We start from the raw sequence: 16,082 nt of genomic DNA, 5'->3' as shown, positions 1-16,082 counted from the left end.
TGCCTGGTGTATTCAAAAAATAGAATAACAAGGAAGGATGCCTGTTGGTTAGAGCACAGTAAGCACGGGAAGAGTGGGATCAGAGAAGTCAGTAGTGGGGTTCCTACTTATGGAGGGTCTGGTAAGGAATTGTATTTTTTCTCTGAGGTGATTTGATCAGAGTAGTGATGTGATATGTGACTTCTTTTCCCCCAGTTTAAATTTCCTTAAAAAAAACCTTTTTATTGTAGAAAATTTCAGACATACACAGAAGTAGAGAGAATGGTTTAATGAACTCCCTTCACTCATCTGCCAGCTTCAACAATAAACAGTACATGGCTGGTCCTGTTTGATTTATACATTTTACGACCAGCCCTCCCAGATTATTTTTAAGCAAATCCCAGCTACTATATAATTTCGTACCTAAATACTTTGTATTTTTAACACATAATAAAACGGTGGCACTACTACTCTCCAAAAAACTAATATTATTTTAATATTCTTTATATCATTTAAAATTATTTATGTTAATTATTATAAAGAAATGTTTAATAATTACATTGAAAAACATTTAAAATAATTTCTTTATAATATAAAGAAAAATTTTATTTTTATTTTATTTTTTTTAAGACGGAGTCTTGCTCTGTCGCCCAGGCTGGAGTGCAGTGGCACAATCTCGGCTCACTGCAAGCTCCGCCTCCTGGGTTCACGCCATTCACCTGCCTCAGCCTCCCAAGTAGCTGGGACTACAGGCACCTGCCACCACGCCTGGCTAATTTTTTGTATTTTTAGTAGAGACAGGGCTTCACTCTCTTAGCCAGGATGGTCTCGATCTCCTGACCTCATGATCCACCCACCTCGGCCTCCCAAAGTGCTGGGATTACAGGCGTGAGCCACCATGCCCGGTCAGAAAAAACATTTTTGTTTTGAAACAGGGTCTTGCACTCTCACTGGGGCTAGAATGCAGTGGCATGAACATGGCTCACTACAACCTCAACCTCCTGGGTTCAGGTGATTCTTCCTCCTCAGCCTTCCAAGCAGCTGGGACTACAGGCACATGTCACCATTCCTGGCTAATTTTTGCATATTTTGTAGAGATGGGATTTTGCCATGTTGTCCAGGCTGGTCTTGAACTCCTGGGCTCAAGTGATCTGCCCATCTTGGCCTCCCGAAGTGCTGGAATTACAGTCGTGTGCCACAGTGCCTGGCCAAGAAACAATTATTTAATATTATTAAATATCCAATTTTTCATATTTTCCTAATCATCTCAAATTTTTATTTTTTCCCTATTGGTTTGTTCATGTTTGGATCTAAGATCCATCTACTACTTGGTTAATGTCTCATTTTTCAATCTATAGCTTCTCTTTCACTTTTTTCTTATAATTTATTTGTTGAAGAAATTGGGTCATTTGCTGGGTAACAAAATTATTTAAAATAATTCCCCTCTTTGTAGTTAATCTGCCAAGTCATTATTATACTTAGGTTCATGTATTTCATTTTGCCTTTGTTTTTAGAGGTTATGCTTTTAATTTTCTTTTATAATTATTTAAAACATTGACATGGCTTCAAAGTCAGAAACATAAAGCAAGATAAAGTCAGAGAAATCTAGCTTCACTTTCTGTTCCCTTCACTCTTTTATAGTCATTTTTAAAAAGGTTTTTTGTCTGTTTAAAACTATATGTAAGCATATTTATATTTGTATCCTCTTTTTAGATTAAAGATAGCATACTATACATACTGTTTTGTACAATACTTTTTTCATTTAGTAATATATTCCGAGGATTTTTCTGGAGCAATATATAGAGATAAACTTCATTCCATTTTACAGTTGCATAATACTCTGTGATACAGATGTACCAGTGCCAACCCATGCCCCGGTGAGGGATGTTTGTTTGTTTTCAGGCTTTGCTTTTGCAAATGGCACTGCAGGGAATAGTTTTATGCATATTTTTTAAAGTTTTGTTTTACCAGTGTATCTAAGTGGTATTGTTGGGTCAGAGGGTAAATGAAGATGTGATTTTCCTTGATAGGAAATTCCCTTTCATAGGACTTTCGCTGTTTTATAGAGTGTCTATGTCCTCAGAGCCTCAAATCTTTAGATTTTTGCCAATCTGATGAAATGTAGTTTTAATTTGCAAATCTCTTATGAATGTGGTTGAGAATCTTTCCATTTAAGAGCTGTTTACATTTCTTTTTCTGTGAACATTCCATATTTTTGTCTTATTTTTCTATGTGTGTTGTTCAGTGTCTTCTTTACTTTTAGAATATTTACATATTAGGAATATTGACCTTTATTCTTTCCTAATTTATCATTTGTCTTTTTACTTTTTTCCCATACAAAAGTGTTTCCTTTTCATGTGGTCAGATTTATCAATTTTTCTCCTCATTCTGAAGTTTGTAACTTGTATTTTAAAAGACTCGTATTGGCGGCTGTGTCAGGAAGGAACAAGGGTTGGGATGAGGAGGCAAGGGCAGAAACAGTAAAGCGGGTTTTAAGGTGATGATAATACAGCGTTGCTAGCGGTTGCCACGGTTCTGAATAGCTTTTGAAGTGTTGGTTGATGGGTAGGATGTAAGAAGTCAGGAGGACCCCCAAGTTTTTGGCCTAATAGAACTGAACTGCCATTAACTGAGGAGACTGTGGGAGTGGGAGCTTTGGGGAAAGATCAAGAGTTTGGTTACGAATAAGTAACACTTGAGGTGCCTGGTGGACATCCAAGTGAAAGTGCCCAGTAGAAAATTGGATGTCTATAATTTCAGGGAGTGTTTGGGGTTAGAAATAACCATTGAGAGGTACTAGCATGTAGAAGATACTTACTTGGGGTTTCCCTTTTTATTTATTTACTTTTTTTGAGGTATGCTTTACATATAGTGAAATGTACAGATATTAAATGTACAGCTCAAGAACTTTTGACAGACATATACATTTATATAACTAGCATCCCAGACAAGTATGGAGCAATTCTGTCACCCCAAAAAAGTTCCCTGGTGCCCCTTTTTAGTCATTTCACTCCCCAGAGGCAAGCATTGTTCTGATTTATGTCACCACAATTTAGTTTTACCCCTTATAGATGGTATTTAAAAGCATACGACTGGATGAGATCACCAGTGGTGTGAATGTAGATTGAGAAGAGGTCCAAGTGCTGTGCCTTGGGAAATGCCAGTGATTCAAGGGGGAAATGAGATGAATCAGCAGAGGGACCAAGAAGAAGTAGGCTGAGAGTATCAAAGCCAGATAGAGTGGAGTCCTGGGGAGCAAGTGAAAAAAATGTTTAAACAGGAGGGAGTGAGGAACTGTGTCAAATGCTACCAAGACATCTTGTAAGATGAGGATTAAAAATTGACCAACAGATTTAGCAACAAAGGGATCATTGGTGACCTTGATGAAAGCTGCTTTGGTGGAGTAGTGTGGCCTGAATATGCCTGCTTGGAGTGGATTTGATTGAATGGAAGTGGAGGGACTGGACAGGAAGAATATAGACAGACATTTTAAGAAGCAGAAAAATATGGTAGTAACCAGAAGGGAGGGAGTATGGGATAGAGAGAGGATTTTTTTTTTTTTTTTAATGAGCAGTGTTTCAGTACTGTGTGCTGATGTGACTAATTCAGTGAGAGAAAAATTGACAATGGAAGAGAGAGAAGAGAATTGCTGGAGAGCTGTTCATGAGTTGGCAAGAGGGATGGGATTTAGTGCACAAGGGAAGGGCTGGCCTAAGGTAAGGGCAGAGGGAATTCATCCATGGTAATAGGAGGACAGGCAGATAGAAGAGCAGATGAGAGCATGCAAAAGTTCTCTTTGGTTGTTTCTGTTCTCCAAGCCTCGACAAAGGAGGAAGAGGGGAGGAGGTGTTAGGTTGAGGAGAGAGGTCTGAGTGTGAATGTCTGAGAATGGTTAATCATAGCATCACATTGCACCTAACCCTATTGGTAACAGCTGTGTGAAATCTAGCCATTACTTGTGTTTGGGATTCCTCAGTTTCTTCATGGAGCTAGTAGTAACATCTCTCTTAGGATCTGTGAAGACTGACTCTGCCAGGTGAGGAAAATACCTACTATTGATCCTGGCTCATAATAGATGCTTAATAAAGGATCATTTCTTTCCCAATTGTAACCATGAAACTGGTAATAGATTGCAGGTAGAAAAGTACTTCCCATATTTAAAATATTACTTTAATTGAATTATAGTCTAATTCCTCTTCAAATCTGTGTTTAATATGTTTATCATGTCGAACTCCTGTGCTCAAGTGAGCCTCCCACCTTGCCTTTCCAAAGTGCTGGGATTACAGGTTTGAGCCACGGTGCCCAGCTGCAGTTACATTTTTTTTTGAAAGTTCTAAGTGACTGTTTTGGAGTTCTGTTCTCTCTCTTGGTTTAATTTGACTATGCTAAAGTGGAATGGGGTTGAACATGTCTATTGCAGATTTTAAAGTCTCAGATTAATTTATTTAAAAACTTTAAGTGTGGACATTTCCTCATAGCCATTTATCTAGCTACCGCCACCTTGATTGATATTCCAGTTGATTTAGAGAATTAAATGATCTTTGAAAAGTTACAGAACTTGTCTTGGTTTACTAATGAATAATAATTCAGATTTAATAATTTTAATCTGAATTATTTCAATCATTCATTCATGCAACAAAATTTATTCAGTGTCTACCATGTTCATTAGTGCCCTAATGTATAAGAGCCTTGGTCAGGTGCAAATTCTAGTTCTGTTACTTATTAGCTGTGCGGTCCAGGGCTAATCAAAATATTCTAAGCTTGTTTCCACATTGACAAATCTGAGATAACGCTAGTATCTACCTCATAGGCTTGTTATAAGGATTAAATGAGATATATTGACTTGCTAAATAAATGTTAGCTACTGTTACTACACTTGATCTTAGCCAAAAGGCCAAGCAGCAATAAATGTTAGCTACTGTTATTATAAATATCCTTTCTCTTTTTCTCCTCTTCATCTTTGGCATCAAGAGTTTGTGCAAGGTGCAACTGGAGAGTGTTAGAGGATTAATATGTAGATCTTGACTTTGAAGAACTAGAATTCCAAAATCACATAATATTACAGGCAGGAGAGATCTTTGAGATTTTCTAGTTTGACAAGCCCAGAGAGGTTTAGAGAAGTGTCCACTATCACATAGCTTGCTGTTAGTAGCAAAGCTGGGCCAAAGCTCAGGTCTCCTGGCTGTGAGTGCTCTTCTTATAAAATGGCTCCTTTGTTACTTTGTCTGATTCTCCCTCCTCCCTTAACCCCTTCTCTTTCCAAATTGACTATCCTGGCCTGCACGTTCTTCCGTGCTCTGCCTTTTCAGTGCACAGTATATTGTGGGGCTTTCTGCATACATCCAACCTGAACATGTCTCTGGGTGCTCCTTCCTTAAGGTTCTAAGGAAGACTTTTTAGGGAAGGTGGACAAATTGTCTCCATGTAATCACAAAGATGTTTTTCTTCCTCTTGTATCACAGCCCAGGAGTTAAAGTCACTGTTTGAAAAAAAATCTCTCAAAGAGAAGCCTCCAATTTCTGGGAAGCAGTCAATATTATCTGTACGCCTAGAACAGTGCCCCCTGCAGCTGAATAACCCCTTTAACGAGTATTCCAAATTTGATGGCAAGGTAAGTAAAAATGAGACTTTGTCCCTTTAAGTAAAACTGTAATTGAGTGGAGTTGTTGGTATTATTATTAGATTTAGGGTTTCAGAAATGCTTCGTAGAATATCAGTTGACAGTTACAGAATGTCACTTACATTTTCTAAGACTGTTGATGTAAAGGTATGAATTTGGTTTCAGTGTTGTTTCCACAGTAATATATTTGGGAGGATTAAAACAAAAACAGTCCTGTGCTCTTTCATTCTCTCTTTCTCTGTGTATAGATATCTCAGGACTGTTGTATTTTAATCCTCCCCAACACATATATGTGTGTGTGTGTGTGTGTGTGTGTGTGTGTGTGTGTATGTATATACATATGTTTTTATATATATATATATATGAGAGAAAGGGGAGGGGGAGGAAGGGAGAGAGAAATATATATGTGTATATTTTTAATCCGTTTTATCTTCTAAGTATACTTGAGAAGTTGGACTAGTTAGATTGTGATTAATCAAGGTCTAATTGTATTGGGAAAGCCTTGAAAGTGGTTCTGGGAGGCAACTTGCATTGTCTTGGCTGATTATTATAACTGTAGAAATTGTTGAGATCTGAGTTTCATTTCAGAATTCTAGGCTATTGCTTGCATTTCAGTATTTCACTGTAGGGGGATCTTGACATTTGCTATGGAGACTAACTTTATTTTTTGCCTGTTTGTGCTAACAGTTTGCTGTTATAAAATTAAAGTGTGTTTGTTTTCCTTTTAGAAACATGGCTACTATTTCAGGTGGATCCTAGTTTCATGTGCAGCACCCCTTCCCCAACCCCCTGTCTTCCTGTGTCTCTGTGCTGACCTGAGCAGGGCCTTGTTCACAAGACAGTAGCGGTTGATTTTTGTATTTATTGCCATGATGTTTGCTGTCTGGCAGTGGTGTGGGGTGCTGAGTGATAGCTCTTTGCCTGGAGGTGTTGTGTATAATTTGTCTTATTTCAACGCCATTGCAGTTAATAAACACACAGCTTTTTGCTTATGCTTGATTTTTTTCTTTTTTTCATGAGCTGGTTCTGTCAGTTGTCCTCTTTGAGCAGAGATGTTTTCTCTTCGAAAGACTTTTGCTTCCTACAATTCAGCAGGTTTCCATAGGTTTCAGTGAGCATGTATGGCCATTGGCACATGAGGTTATTGATGTTTCTGGGGGATAAGAGTAAAAACTAGAAACAAAATGCATAAGTAATATAAAGGTCTTAATATACTCTGGAAGTTTCCTCCAAAAAACCTCTGACAGCACATTTAGTAAGTTATAGACTGTATTGATGTAAAGCTTCTCTTTTGTCTGCCCTTGCTGCTTTCTCCTGTTTTGTGGAATGTAGCACAGAGAAGGAAGTTCCCCCAGGGGACAGGAATGTCAGCCTCTGGTAACATGGCGAGTTGGACTACATAGGGTTTAAAAAAAAATACTACAATGGATTCATTTAGACATGTGAGAAGTTATTCTTGGGATTAGGATAAGCAGTTGGAATTTATTTGCTTCCATTGCCTGATACCATCCTCATTGTTTGAAGATGTAATTTCTGGAATAGTTAATGTATGATAATGTGTTTATATCAAAAAATAGCACAGATCTTTTAAAATACTCTAGAATTCTCTTTATACCGTAGACTTTATTATTAATTACTTAGGTTCGGATTTGTCACAAGGTTGTGAACTCTGCTTGGTGTGTATATATCTAACTTCTGAAGTACCAGCGGGAAAATAAAAAGTAAACCATCTCCTTAGTCACAAAGGAATTATTCTCGCTAGATGTGTGTTTACACTGAAGACTCTCAATGCTTTTGTCATAGCAAGTCCATTTGTAATCCGCAAAGGATGTGAGTGCAGAGCAGTCACCATTATGCATTGATTAAGAAAGATTTAGATATTGATAAGTCTATCTTATGTGATGCTATTGTATTATTATCTTACATATTACAATTGCTAAAATACAATTAAACCCTTGTTCTCATCTATTTTTTAATATTGATGCATTTGGCAGATATGTAATGAAAATGGCTAATATTTGAAGGATATTGTACTGTACATATTAAATTAGTCTTTCTTTATCTTTGTGAAATGCATCAATATGATATACAATGACATCTCAATGATTAGTAGAGAATTATACTTGAGTCAAGCCTTTTTGTAACCTAGAAATTAAAATGACTATTCAAATAACACCTCAAAATGATCAAATTAGCATTTTGTGATTGCATAATAATGGGATTGTAGTAGTTATAACAGCACCATGGCTGCCTCTAGAGTTAAGATCATGTCAACCCCTTGATAATAAAGCCTTTTCCGTGAGACTCCACTCTTAATAATTTCCAGATTGATTCCTCCCATAAATCATCCGACGTTCAGCACTAAATTTTTGTTACTGTTGTAACTTAAAATTATTTTATTTTTATTCGGCTCATATTTAATAAATGAAATGAGTGTCTTGTTTTATGATTCACTGTCTTGTCATTGGAATGCCATGCTTTTTGCCTCAAATGTAAGGGTTTTCTATGTATTTTGATACTCCTATTTTTTTTTTTTTTTTACAAAGATTTGTTAAATCCTCTAAAATATGTACAGTTTTTTTTTCCCCCTACAAATATTCACAATGCTTTTCTTGGGAATAACTCTTGCCTTATTTACATAATTAACTGAGTTGCTTAGGTCTCTTGGGCAAATAGTACATAATTGGGGAGAGAAGGGGACAGGGAAGAGTTTGGGGTCTAATTAAATATGCTAAAAAACTACTTAATTATGTATTTCCTCAAGAGACTAACTGCTGTGAAATCCTCCTTAAGATTAAACTAGTGTTAGATTTGAAGAAAGGATTTTGCTTTTGCTATGGCTTTACTATTACATTTTAGTCAAGCAGGCACATCCAGTGTTCTTAACAGTTTGTGCCAACCGGCTTGTTGGTTTTTATGATTCTAAGGGTGAGCATCTCTTAGCTAATGTGCTAAATTAAAGTGAATATTTCCAAGTAATTTTTGGTTCCTTTAGCTGGTTAATAATTTTATAAAAAGCTTTTTAAAATTGTGGTTGGCTAATAATTTTTTAAGGCATGAAATTGAGAGGGAAAGGCTGTACTTAGGCATGTGCTTTATTGTAATTTTGACAATTTTTGGGGTCAGGTTTATCATTTTCATATTATTTCTTTAGCAAATTGGTGATGCTGTCTGTGATCTGTTTTAGAGTCTGGATTATCAATAACTGTTTACTGATCATTTGAAAAAAGTTCCAGGTTGATTGCCAAGCAGTTTTAGGGCATGCTTTGGTCAGATCCGCAAAACCAGCCTCAGCCATCTGCCTGAATTCTTAAGCATTGTTGAGAACGGAACCCCCGAATAGCCTCGTTAGTGACACAAAACCTCTATTCTAGAGGTTGAGACAATTGGAAAACTTCTTGTGCCAGTCCTTCTGATTTCACTGGATGTGGGAGCTGTTGGTTGTGACAAGAGGTTGCTTTGAGGTGATCGGGGAGTGGGCTTTGCTGAGAGGCAATAGACATTCAGCACTGATTTAAGTGCCTCAAAATATGTGGATTTTCTGCCCTGTTTCTCCACCTGTTTCAGATTAGGTTATGTTTTAAGAAGGAAATCTAACCCTATCCATTTTATGCCATAGCACTTTCTTGAGACTCTTTTCCTAGCACATTATCACTATTCTGGTCAAATTGCATTTGCAGATATTATCCTTAATAGACCATCAGAAGTTCAAGAAGCCATTTCCTGTCAATACAGTTAGTAATAATAAAAAAAAAGGACTGATTAGTAAGTTGTGTCATCTCAGTCAGTTTTTTCACCTCTGAAAGGGGATGGGTGTGAGTTCCTCACAAGGGTCATGAGACCATCAAATAGGACAATGCTAGGATGAAGCATCTAGCACAGTGAGAGGCAGCGTCGTTTAATAAAGTGACCTATTCTGTAGTAAAGCCTCAGTTCAAATCCCCATGGCTCCACTTACGGTGTGACTTCAGGCTAGCTACTTAACCTCATGAAGCTTGGGGTTCAGGACACACTACCCCAAAATATGGTACCTTGGAATATTGAATATCATAAGCTGAAGGAACTTGAGAAATGGCAGGAAGAACTCTCATCTTCCCCTGCCCTTCCCCCCTAAGCAGGTCACAAGGCCCTCATGTGAGACGTGTTCTCCCTCTGCCTAGAGAAAAGGAGCATCCTCATCTCCGAAGACGAATCTTAAAGAACAGGCTTTGCTAAATTTCCCCACAGTTTACAACACTTACTTCTTATCTTTTTCCTATCATATTTTCCACATGACTTTCCGCTTTTCGTCAAACTTAATATAAAAACCCTCAGATTTAACCAACGGTTTCTTGGGTCTTCGTTTTCTTATGAAGGCTCTATGTCATGTAAAATTTAGGTTAAATAAATTTGTGTGCTTGTCTTTTGTTACTCTGTTTCTTGTTACAGGGGCCTCAGCCAAGCATTTACAAGGGTAGAAGGAAAAAATGTTTTTTCTCTACAAGTTCCAGTCCTGATCTGTGAAAGAAATGATGACAGTGTATCTTCCTCAGGAGGATGAAATGAGCAGGACGTGCTTAGCAGGACACGTAGCACATAGGAAACACTCAACAAATATCCCACTTCTGCTGCTTTCTCTTTGTAAAGGGGTGACACAGGGCACTGACGATGGGGCAGTGACGGTCTCTTCCACGTACTTCATTATGTGGTTGACAGGATTGAATGAGAGGGAATGTGTTTTTAAAAGCCAGGATTTTAGAATAGTGTCATAAAGAAGAAGTACAGCAGAGTGGGTGAAAACGGTCTGCATGTTGAAGTTCAGGGAGTCCAGTGGGGTTTTGGTCCTTCACTAGGAAGATTGAGACAAGTAATTACTTCCTTTGGGTGGGTGGAGGAATGGCTATTTTTTTTTTAAACTTTCGGTGAGAAAATGGTTCAATATTGGTGATCGCTTGGCAGTTTCTAAAATGTTAAATATCCTACTTTTTGGGCTTAGCTAAATACTGTTTTCTAAATATAAGGGGAATGTTTGACTTGACAAGTGCTTGAAAGAGCAAACCAGTTCTGGTTCATATAGATAACTGTGACTTTGATTGTGTTAACTTGTTAGAAAGTAACCATTTCTCTATTAGAAACTGTTTTAACAGGGAAGCTGCAGAGAGCATGGGGGAAGGGATAATTCATGAGTGCTAATTGCTTGGCTGTTAATTTTCATAAGTGTTGATAGAAGCAGTTCCTTAAATTAAACTTTGTTTAAAATGTATCAGGGGAAATATTCCACAATGTCGAGCCTGAAGTGAAAATTAATATGAATGCTGTGGCAATTAACACATACTGGTTAATAGCTTTTAGCAGCATTTTGGGATGATAGTCCTTAAATACATTTTTGCATGCTGCTCTTGTTTCAGCATTGTTCCAGTCTATGTCTGGATAATTATGAACAAATGTTTTCTACAATCATTGGCATTAAATAGCTCTCGTCAAAGAAAGTCACTTAAAACTTTGCAGAAAAGCATGAAGCCACCGAGAAATGTTGCAAACTCAGAAAAGGTCAGCGAATTGAAATCATGTAAAAAGAAAAATTGCCCTTAGCGGAAAAGGCACCTCATCTGAATTTGGAAAATATGCTATTCTTGTGGGAATGGTCCCTTCTAATATGTTAAACTACGTTTGCTTCTGGATCTCTTTCCCAAAGAAAAAAAAAAGTAGCCTGGGCTTTTTAGTGTTGGCTATGTTTCTAGAAAGCAGCTTTTACTTAATGCTCCCTGAGCTGAGGCAGTGGCCTTGAGCCTAAGGGTCTTCTGGCCTTACTTCCTTCTCCTTTATCCCCAACCCCTACTCAGCTGGTTGGGGTGCGGGGGTAGCCATGAATGAAGAAAGAAGTTGGCTGCATAATACGGGAAGTCCACTACTGCTCCTTTCAGTAAGAGTTCTCCAGGGCTTTGCTTGCTTAGTGCCCAGTAAGAGATAAATCTAGAGTGACTATATTTTGAATTAAGAGCTGTCTGTCTCAGTTGTTCAGTGGCTTCATTTACATACTTTTGTTTTGTTTTGTTTTTGTGAGACAGAGTCTCTCTCTTTTGCCAAGGCTGGAGTGCAGTCGCACATCTCAGCTCACTGCAGCACCTGCTTCCCAGGTTCAAGTGATTTCTCCCGCCTCAGCCTCCCGAGTAGCTGGGATTACAGGCACCTGCCAACACACCTGGCTAATTTTTGAATTTTTAATAGAGATGGGTTTTCACCATGTTGGCCAGGCTGGTCTCAAACTCTGGACCTCAGGTGATCTGCCTGCCTCGGCCTCCCAAAGTGCTGGGATTACAGGTGTGAGCCACTGCGTCCAACCTACATACGTTTTTAAAGAAAAGTCTCAACATGATTTTAGCAGTTATTATCTTGGCTACTTATCACTGCGACTGTATTTTGCTAGTCTTCCTTTCTTTTTTTTTTTTTTTTTTTTTTTTTTTTTTGAGACGGAGTCTCTCTCTGTTGCCCAGGCTGGAGCGCAGTGGCGCAATCTCGGCTCACTGCAAGCTCCGCCTCCCGGGTTCACGCCATTCTCCTGCCTCAGCCTCTCCGAGTAGCTGGGACTACAGGCGCCCGCCACCACGCCCGGCTAAATTTTTTGTATTTTTAGTAGAGACGGGGTTTCACCGTGGTCTCGATCCCCTGACCTCGTGATCCGCCTGCCTCGGCCTCCCAAAGTGCTGGGATTACAAGCGTGAGCCACCGCGCCTGGCCTAGTCTTCCTTTCATAGATCAGTTTTTGTTAGTCTATTCTATTTCTAAAAGAAGATGGAGATTAGATATTCACCACCTTTTACATATTCCGGTATATGGTATAGAAGGATCACCGGGCACAGTGGCTCATGCCTGTAACCCCAGCATGTTGAGAGGCTGAGGCGGAAGGATCACTTGAGCCCAGGAGGTTGAGGCTGCAGTGAGCTGTGATTGCACCACTGCACTCCAGCCTAGGTGACAGAGCAAGATGGTGTCTGAAAAAGAAGGATCAAATTCATTAAAGACATCTCTTTGTGAGATTATTTCCCCCTTACCATTATATTAATTCTCTCCTGTTGCTGTTGCTTCATGTTATACTGAAAATCCCAAGGGAAGACATTGGGATTTTTGTCTTGATGGTCAATTCGTAATGAGTTAAATAGGAATCACAACAAAATGTTTTCGGCATTCTACTCTGAAGTTAAATCCTCTATGCTGAGTTCTTAAAACTAACTTCTTCCACCCTGAGCTCTCTGTCTAGGCCTCATTTCTGCAGTTAGCTGTGAACCTTGCCAGTCTGTGGTGGCTTCCTTTGTTGTGGAGCCATCTTCTAAAAATTCCATGAGGTAGAATTCACCACTGGCTTAAGGCTTTTCAAAGGAAGGCAGACTCTTGCCATGGAAAGAACATGTTTGTCAGGCTTGGGTTAAAATCTTTTGATCTGAGAGCGAAAGGATGAGTAAGAACTAGCTAAGAAAAGGGAGAGGAGAAAGGAGGAACAGAAGGTCTGAGGCAAGGGGAATTTGGCAATTTTGAGGAACCAAAAGAAAGTTGTGTGACTGGAGCCCTAGGGTGAAGTAGATCGTGGTGAAAGGTGAAGCTCTGGGGGAAGACCAGGTATGATGGGTAGAGGTGTTCTCTTTAACCTCATGGCACGGGGAAGCCTTGAAAAAGGATTTAAATGGGGAGGTGAGGTAATCAAATTTGTTTTGAAAAGACCCCTGGGGCTGTGCTGCCGAGTATATCCCTGAGAAGGGTTTGTGAGGATAGAGAAACTAATCAAGACATTTTTTGCAGTGCTCTGGGTGAGAGAGTGGTAACTTGGGCTTGCTTGTTAGGATGAAGATGAAGTGAATCAATTCAAGAGATATTTAGTAGTAGGCAAAAGTGGTAGGATTTGATGATGTATTTAGAGAACAGGGTTAGAAGGGGGTTTGAAGGATGATTTCCTGGTCTGTGTCCGGCTTGTGGAGCTGGATGGATAATGAAACCATCCCTGAATTAGGAAGCACTGAAAGAGGGCTTCTCCCTCAAAGAACGAGGTCATGATTTTACTATCTTGAAGACCTCTATCCAGAGAAATCAAATGACAGCCTAGGGTCACCTAGCTGGGCATAGAATCCAGGTGTTCTAATTCTCAGAGATTCTTATTTTCTTATTTTATTTTATTTTTTTTGAGACGGAGTCTCTGTCACCCATTGGCAGCTGTTTTGGACCTGCTGACTACAGATCATAGACTGTTACCATGTCCTTGAAGACACTGTACATCTTTTTGGGAGGTGGGGTATGTCTGGTTTGTGTTTGGGGAATCTGAGGCAGTGCTCTTTGAGGTGAGAGTGGAGCAAAAAGCCTCTTCTTTTTTCTCGCTTGTCAGCCAGCCTTGAAACTGGCTAAGGAATTGCCTTCAGACGTTAGTCACCTTCCAAACACTTCCTCTTCCATCAGTCACTTCCTCTCAGATGACAGGGATGTGCGCTCAGATGCCCAGCCCGAGCAGGCCATTCAGAGGAGAAAACGATAGGGTAATTTTATTCTTTTATTTTCGAGAGAGTAATTTTAAATGAGGCAGATGTCAGGTGTCATTTAAGACGTGTTGACTGTAATTGTTGGAGGTTAGGGGACTAAGAGGTAAACAACATGGACGTATTTTTGTTACAACGAGATTACTGTTGTACTACCTTCTGACTACCTGATTAATTACCAGGTTAGAAGAGGGAATCTGGTTGGAATGAATATCAAGCACTGAGGTCTAGCCCAGGAGACAATCCTTGTAGGTATGGAGGGGACTAGGGATGGTGTCATTTTACATTCAGCCTTCTCATCTTGGGGTACTTTGCTCTGCATGGTTTGCAGTGGAGAGATTGTCTTCTCCCTCGAAGAACAAGGCCATGATTTTACTATCTTGAAGACCTCTATCCAGAGAAATCAAATGACAGCCTAGGGTCACCTAGCTGGGCATAGAATCCAAGTGTTCTAATGCTCAGTCTTATTTTCTTATTTTTTTTTTTTGAGTCGGAGTCTCTGTCGCCCAGGCTGGAGTGCAGTGGTGTGATCTTGGCTCACTGCAACCTCCGCCTCCCGGGTTTAAGCGATTCTCCTACCTCAGCCTCCCAAGTAGCTGGGATTACAGGTGTGTGCCACCACGCCTGGCTAATTTTTGTATTTTTAGTAGAGGTGGGGTTTCACCATGTTGGTCAGGCTGGTCTCCAACTCCTGACCAGGTAATCCGCCTGCCTCGGCCTCCCAAAGTGCTGATTACAGGTATGAACCACTGTGCCCAGCCGAGATTTTTATTTTCATTAATGACATTCATACAAAATGGAAACTTGATTTCCAGGACTACTAGGCCATGTGTTAGAAGGAACACTGACAGGGAATCAGAAGACTTGAGTGTTAGTCCTGGCCATGCAGTTCCTTCTCTCTGATGTAGGACAAGTCATCTCTCATTTATGAGCCTTGATTTCTGCATGTTTAGAACCAGGAAAGTGGCTTAGATGACCTCTTGGATTCTTTTTGGCTTTAAGATTCCAGGGTTTTGTGATTAGGGAGGTGATTGACATCAGTGAGATGTAGGGGGGTACAGATGGGAAAACTACAACTTTTGAAGAGTTAATCTTTTGTGTATACATTGGAACTTTCCTCTTAATTATCCTAACAGAACAGTGATCTAGGGAGTATTAGCTCCAGGTGAGGGAACAGGCTGAGAGAGAGAAAGTGATGTGCTCAAGGATTCCCCACTAGTGTGTGGCAGAGCTGGTATCCAGCTCCTTTTTCTCCTATTCCAGTACCACAGCTCTTTTTCCTAGACTCTTGCAGTCATTGTTACGGCGAAAACAAAAACAGTTAACATTTGAAATTTTTTTAAATTTAAAAACAAAAGTTTTTCCTTTAGCAGTGGACTTGAAACCTGACGGACTGGTTTAGATCTTTTTATGAGTTATATGGGTTAGGCAAGTTATTGCATCTTGTAAGCCTTAACTTCCTTACATGTGAAAAAAAAAAAAAAGATATTGGGACTGGGGAAGGGGAGTGCTTTCACACGTAGAATCTGGTGTGTGCCTCACAAATGTTTGTTTATTTCCATTGATTTTTCTGGTGTGCAGAGTGGATTCATTCACATATCTCTATCCATCGAATATATTATTTACTAGGCACCCACACTGTACTGGCTCATTTCAAATATTTATTGCATACCAGCTCTGTACCATGCAATGATAAATAAGATGGGGCTGACTGCCCTCGGGGAACTTAAAAGACAAGAGCGGCCATATGGCCATCAAGTGGAGAAACTATACTTCACATGAATGATCGTGCCCAGTGCTGAGGACTATGACAGTGGTCCATGACATTAGGTGCACCTGACCGAGCAGAGGAACAGAACCACGAACAACAAACCAGAGAGCAAATGTGATGGGCACTGTAGATGAATAGTAGATGAATACTGTCTACGGCTCGGATCTGAGCCAGTTTCTTATCCTTGGTGTGTTTGTCTGAATTTCAGTTGTAT

The 16,082-nt window shown here is 39.5% G+C and overlaps 1 protein-coding gene across 3 annotated transcripts in view; it reads left to right on the top strand.

Moving 5' to 3' along the window:
• The window catches only part of MAPKAP1 (MAPK associated protein 1), a 266,480-nt gene that overhangs the window by 44,896 nt on the left and 205,502 nt on the right, over nt 1-16,082 (top strand). For all 3 annotated transcript variants that reach the window (XM_030817823.1, XM_030817824.1, XM_030817825.1), the window contains one exon: nt 5,442-5,590. In XM_030817823.1, the coding sequence (XP_030673683.1) occupies nt 5,442-5,590 (149 nt within the window). The remainder of the gene's footprint in view (nt 1-5,441; nt 5,591-16,082) is intronic.

The sequence above is a fragment of the Nomascus leucogenys genome, chromosome 8 (assembly GCF_006542625.1).
Source record: "Nomascus leucogenys isolate Asia chromosome 8, Asia_NLE_v1, whole genome shotgun sequence".
Lineage (NCBI taxonomy): Eukaryota > Metazoa > Chordata > Mammalia > Primates > Hylobatidae > Nomascus > Nomascus leucogenys.
Note: the sequence above shows the minus strand (reverse complement) of the source record. Positions and strands in the feature narration are given on the sequence as shown.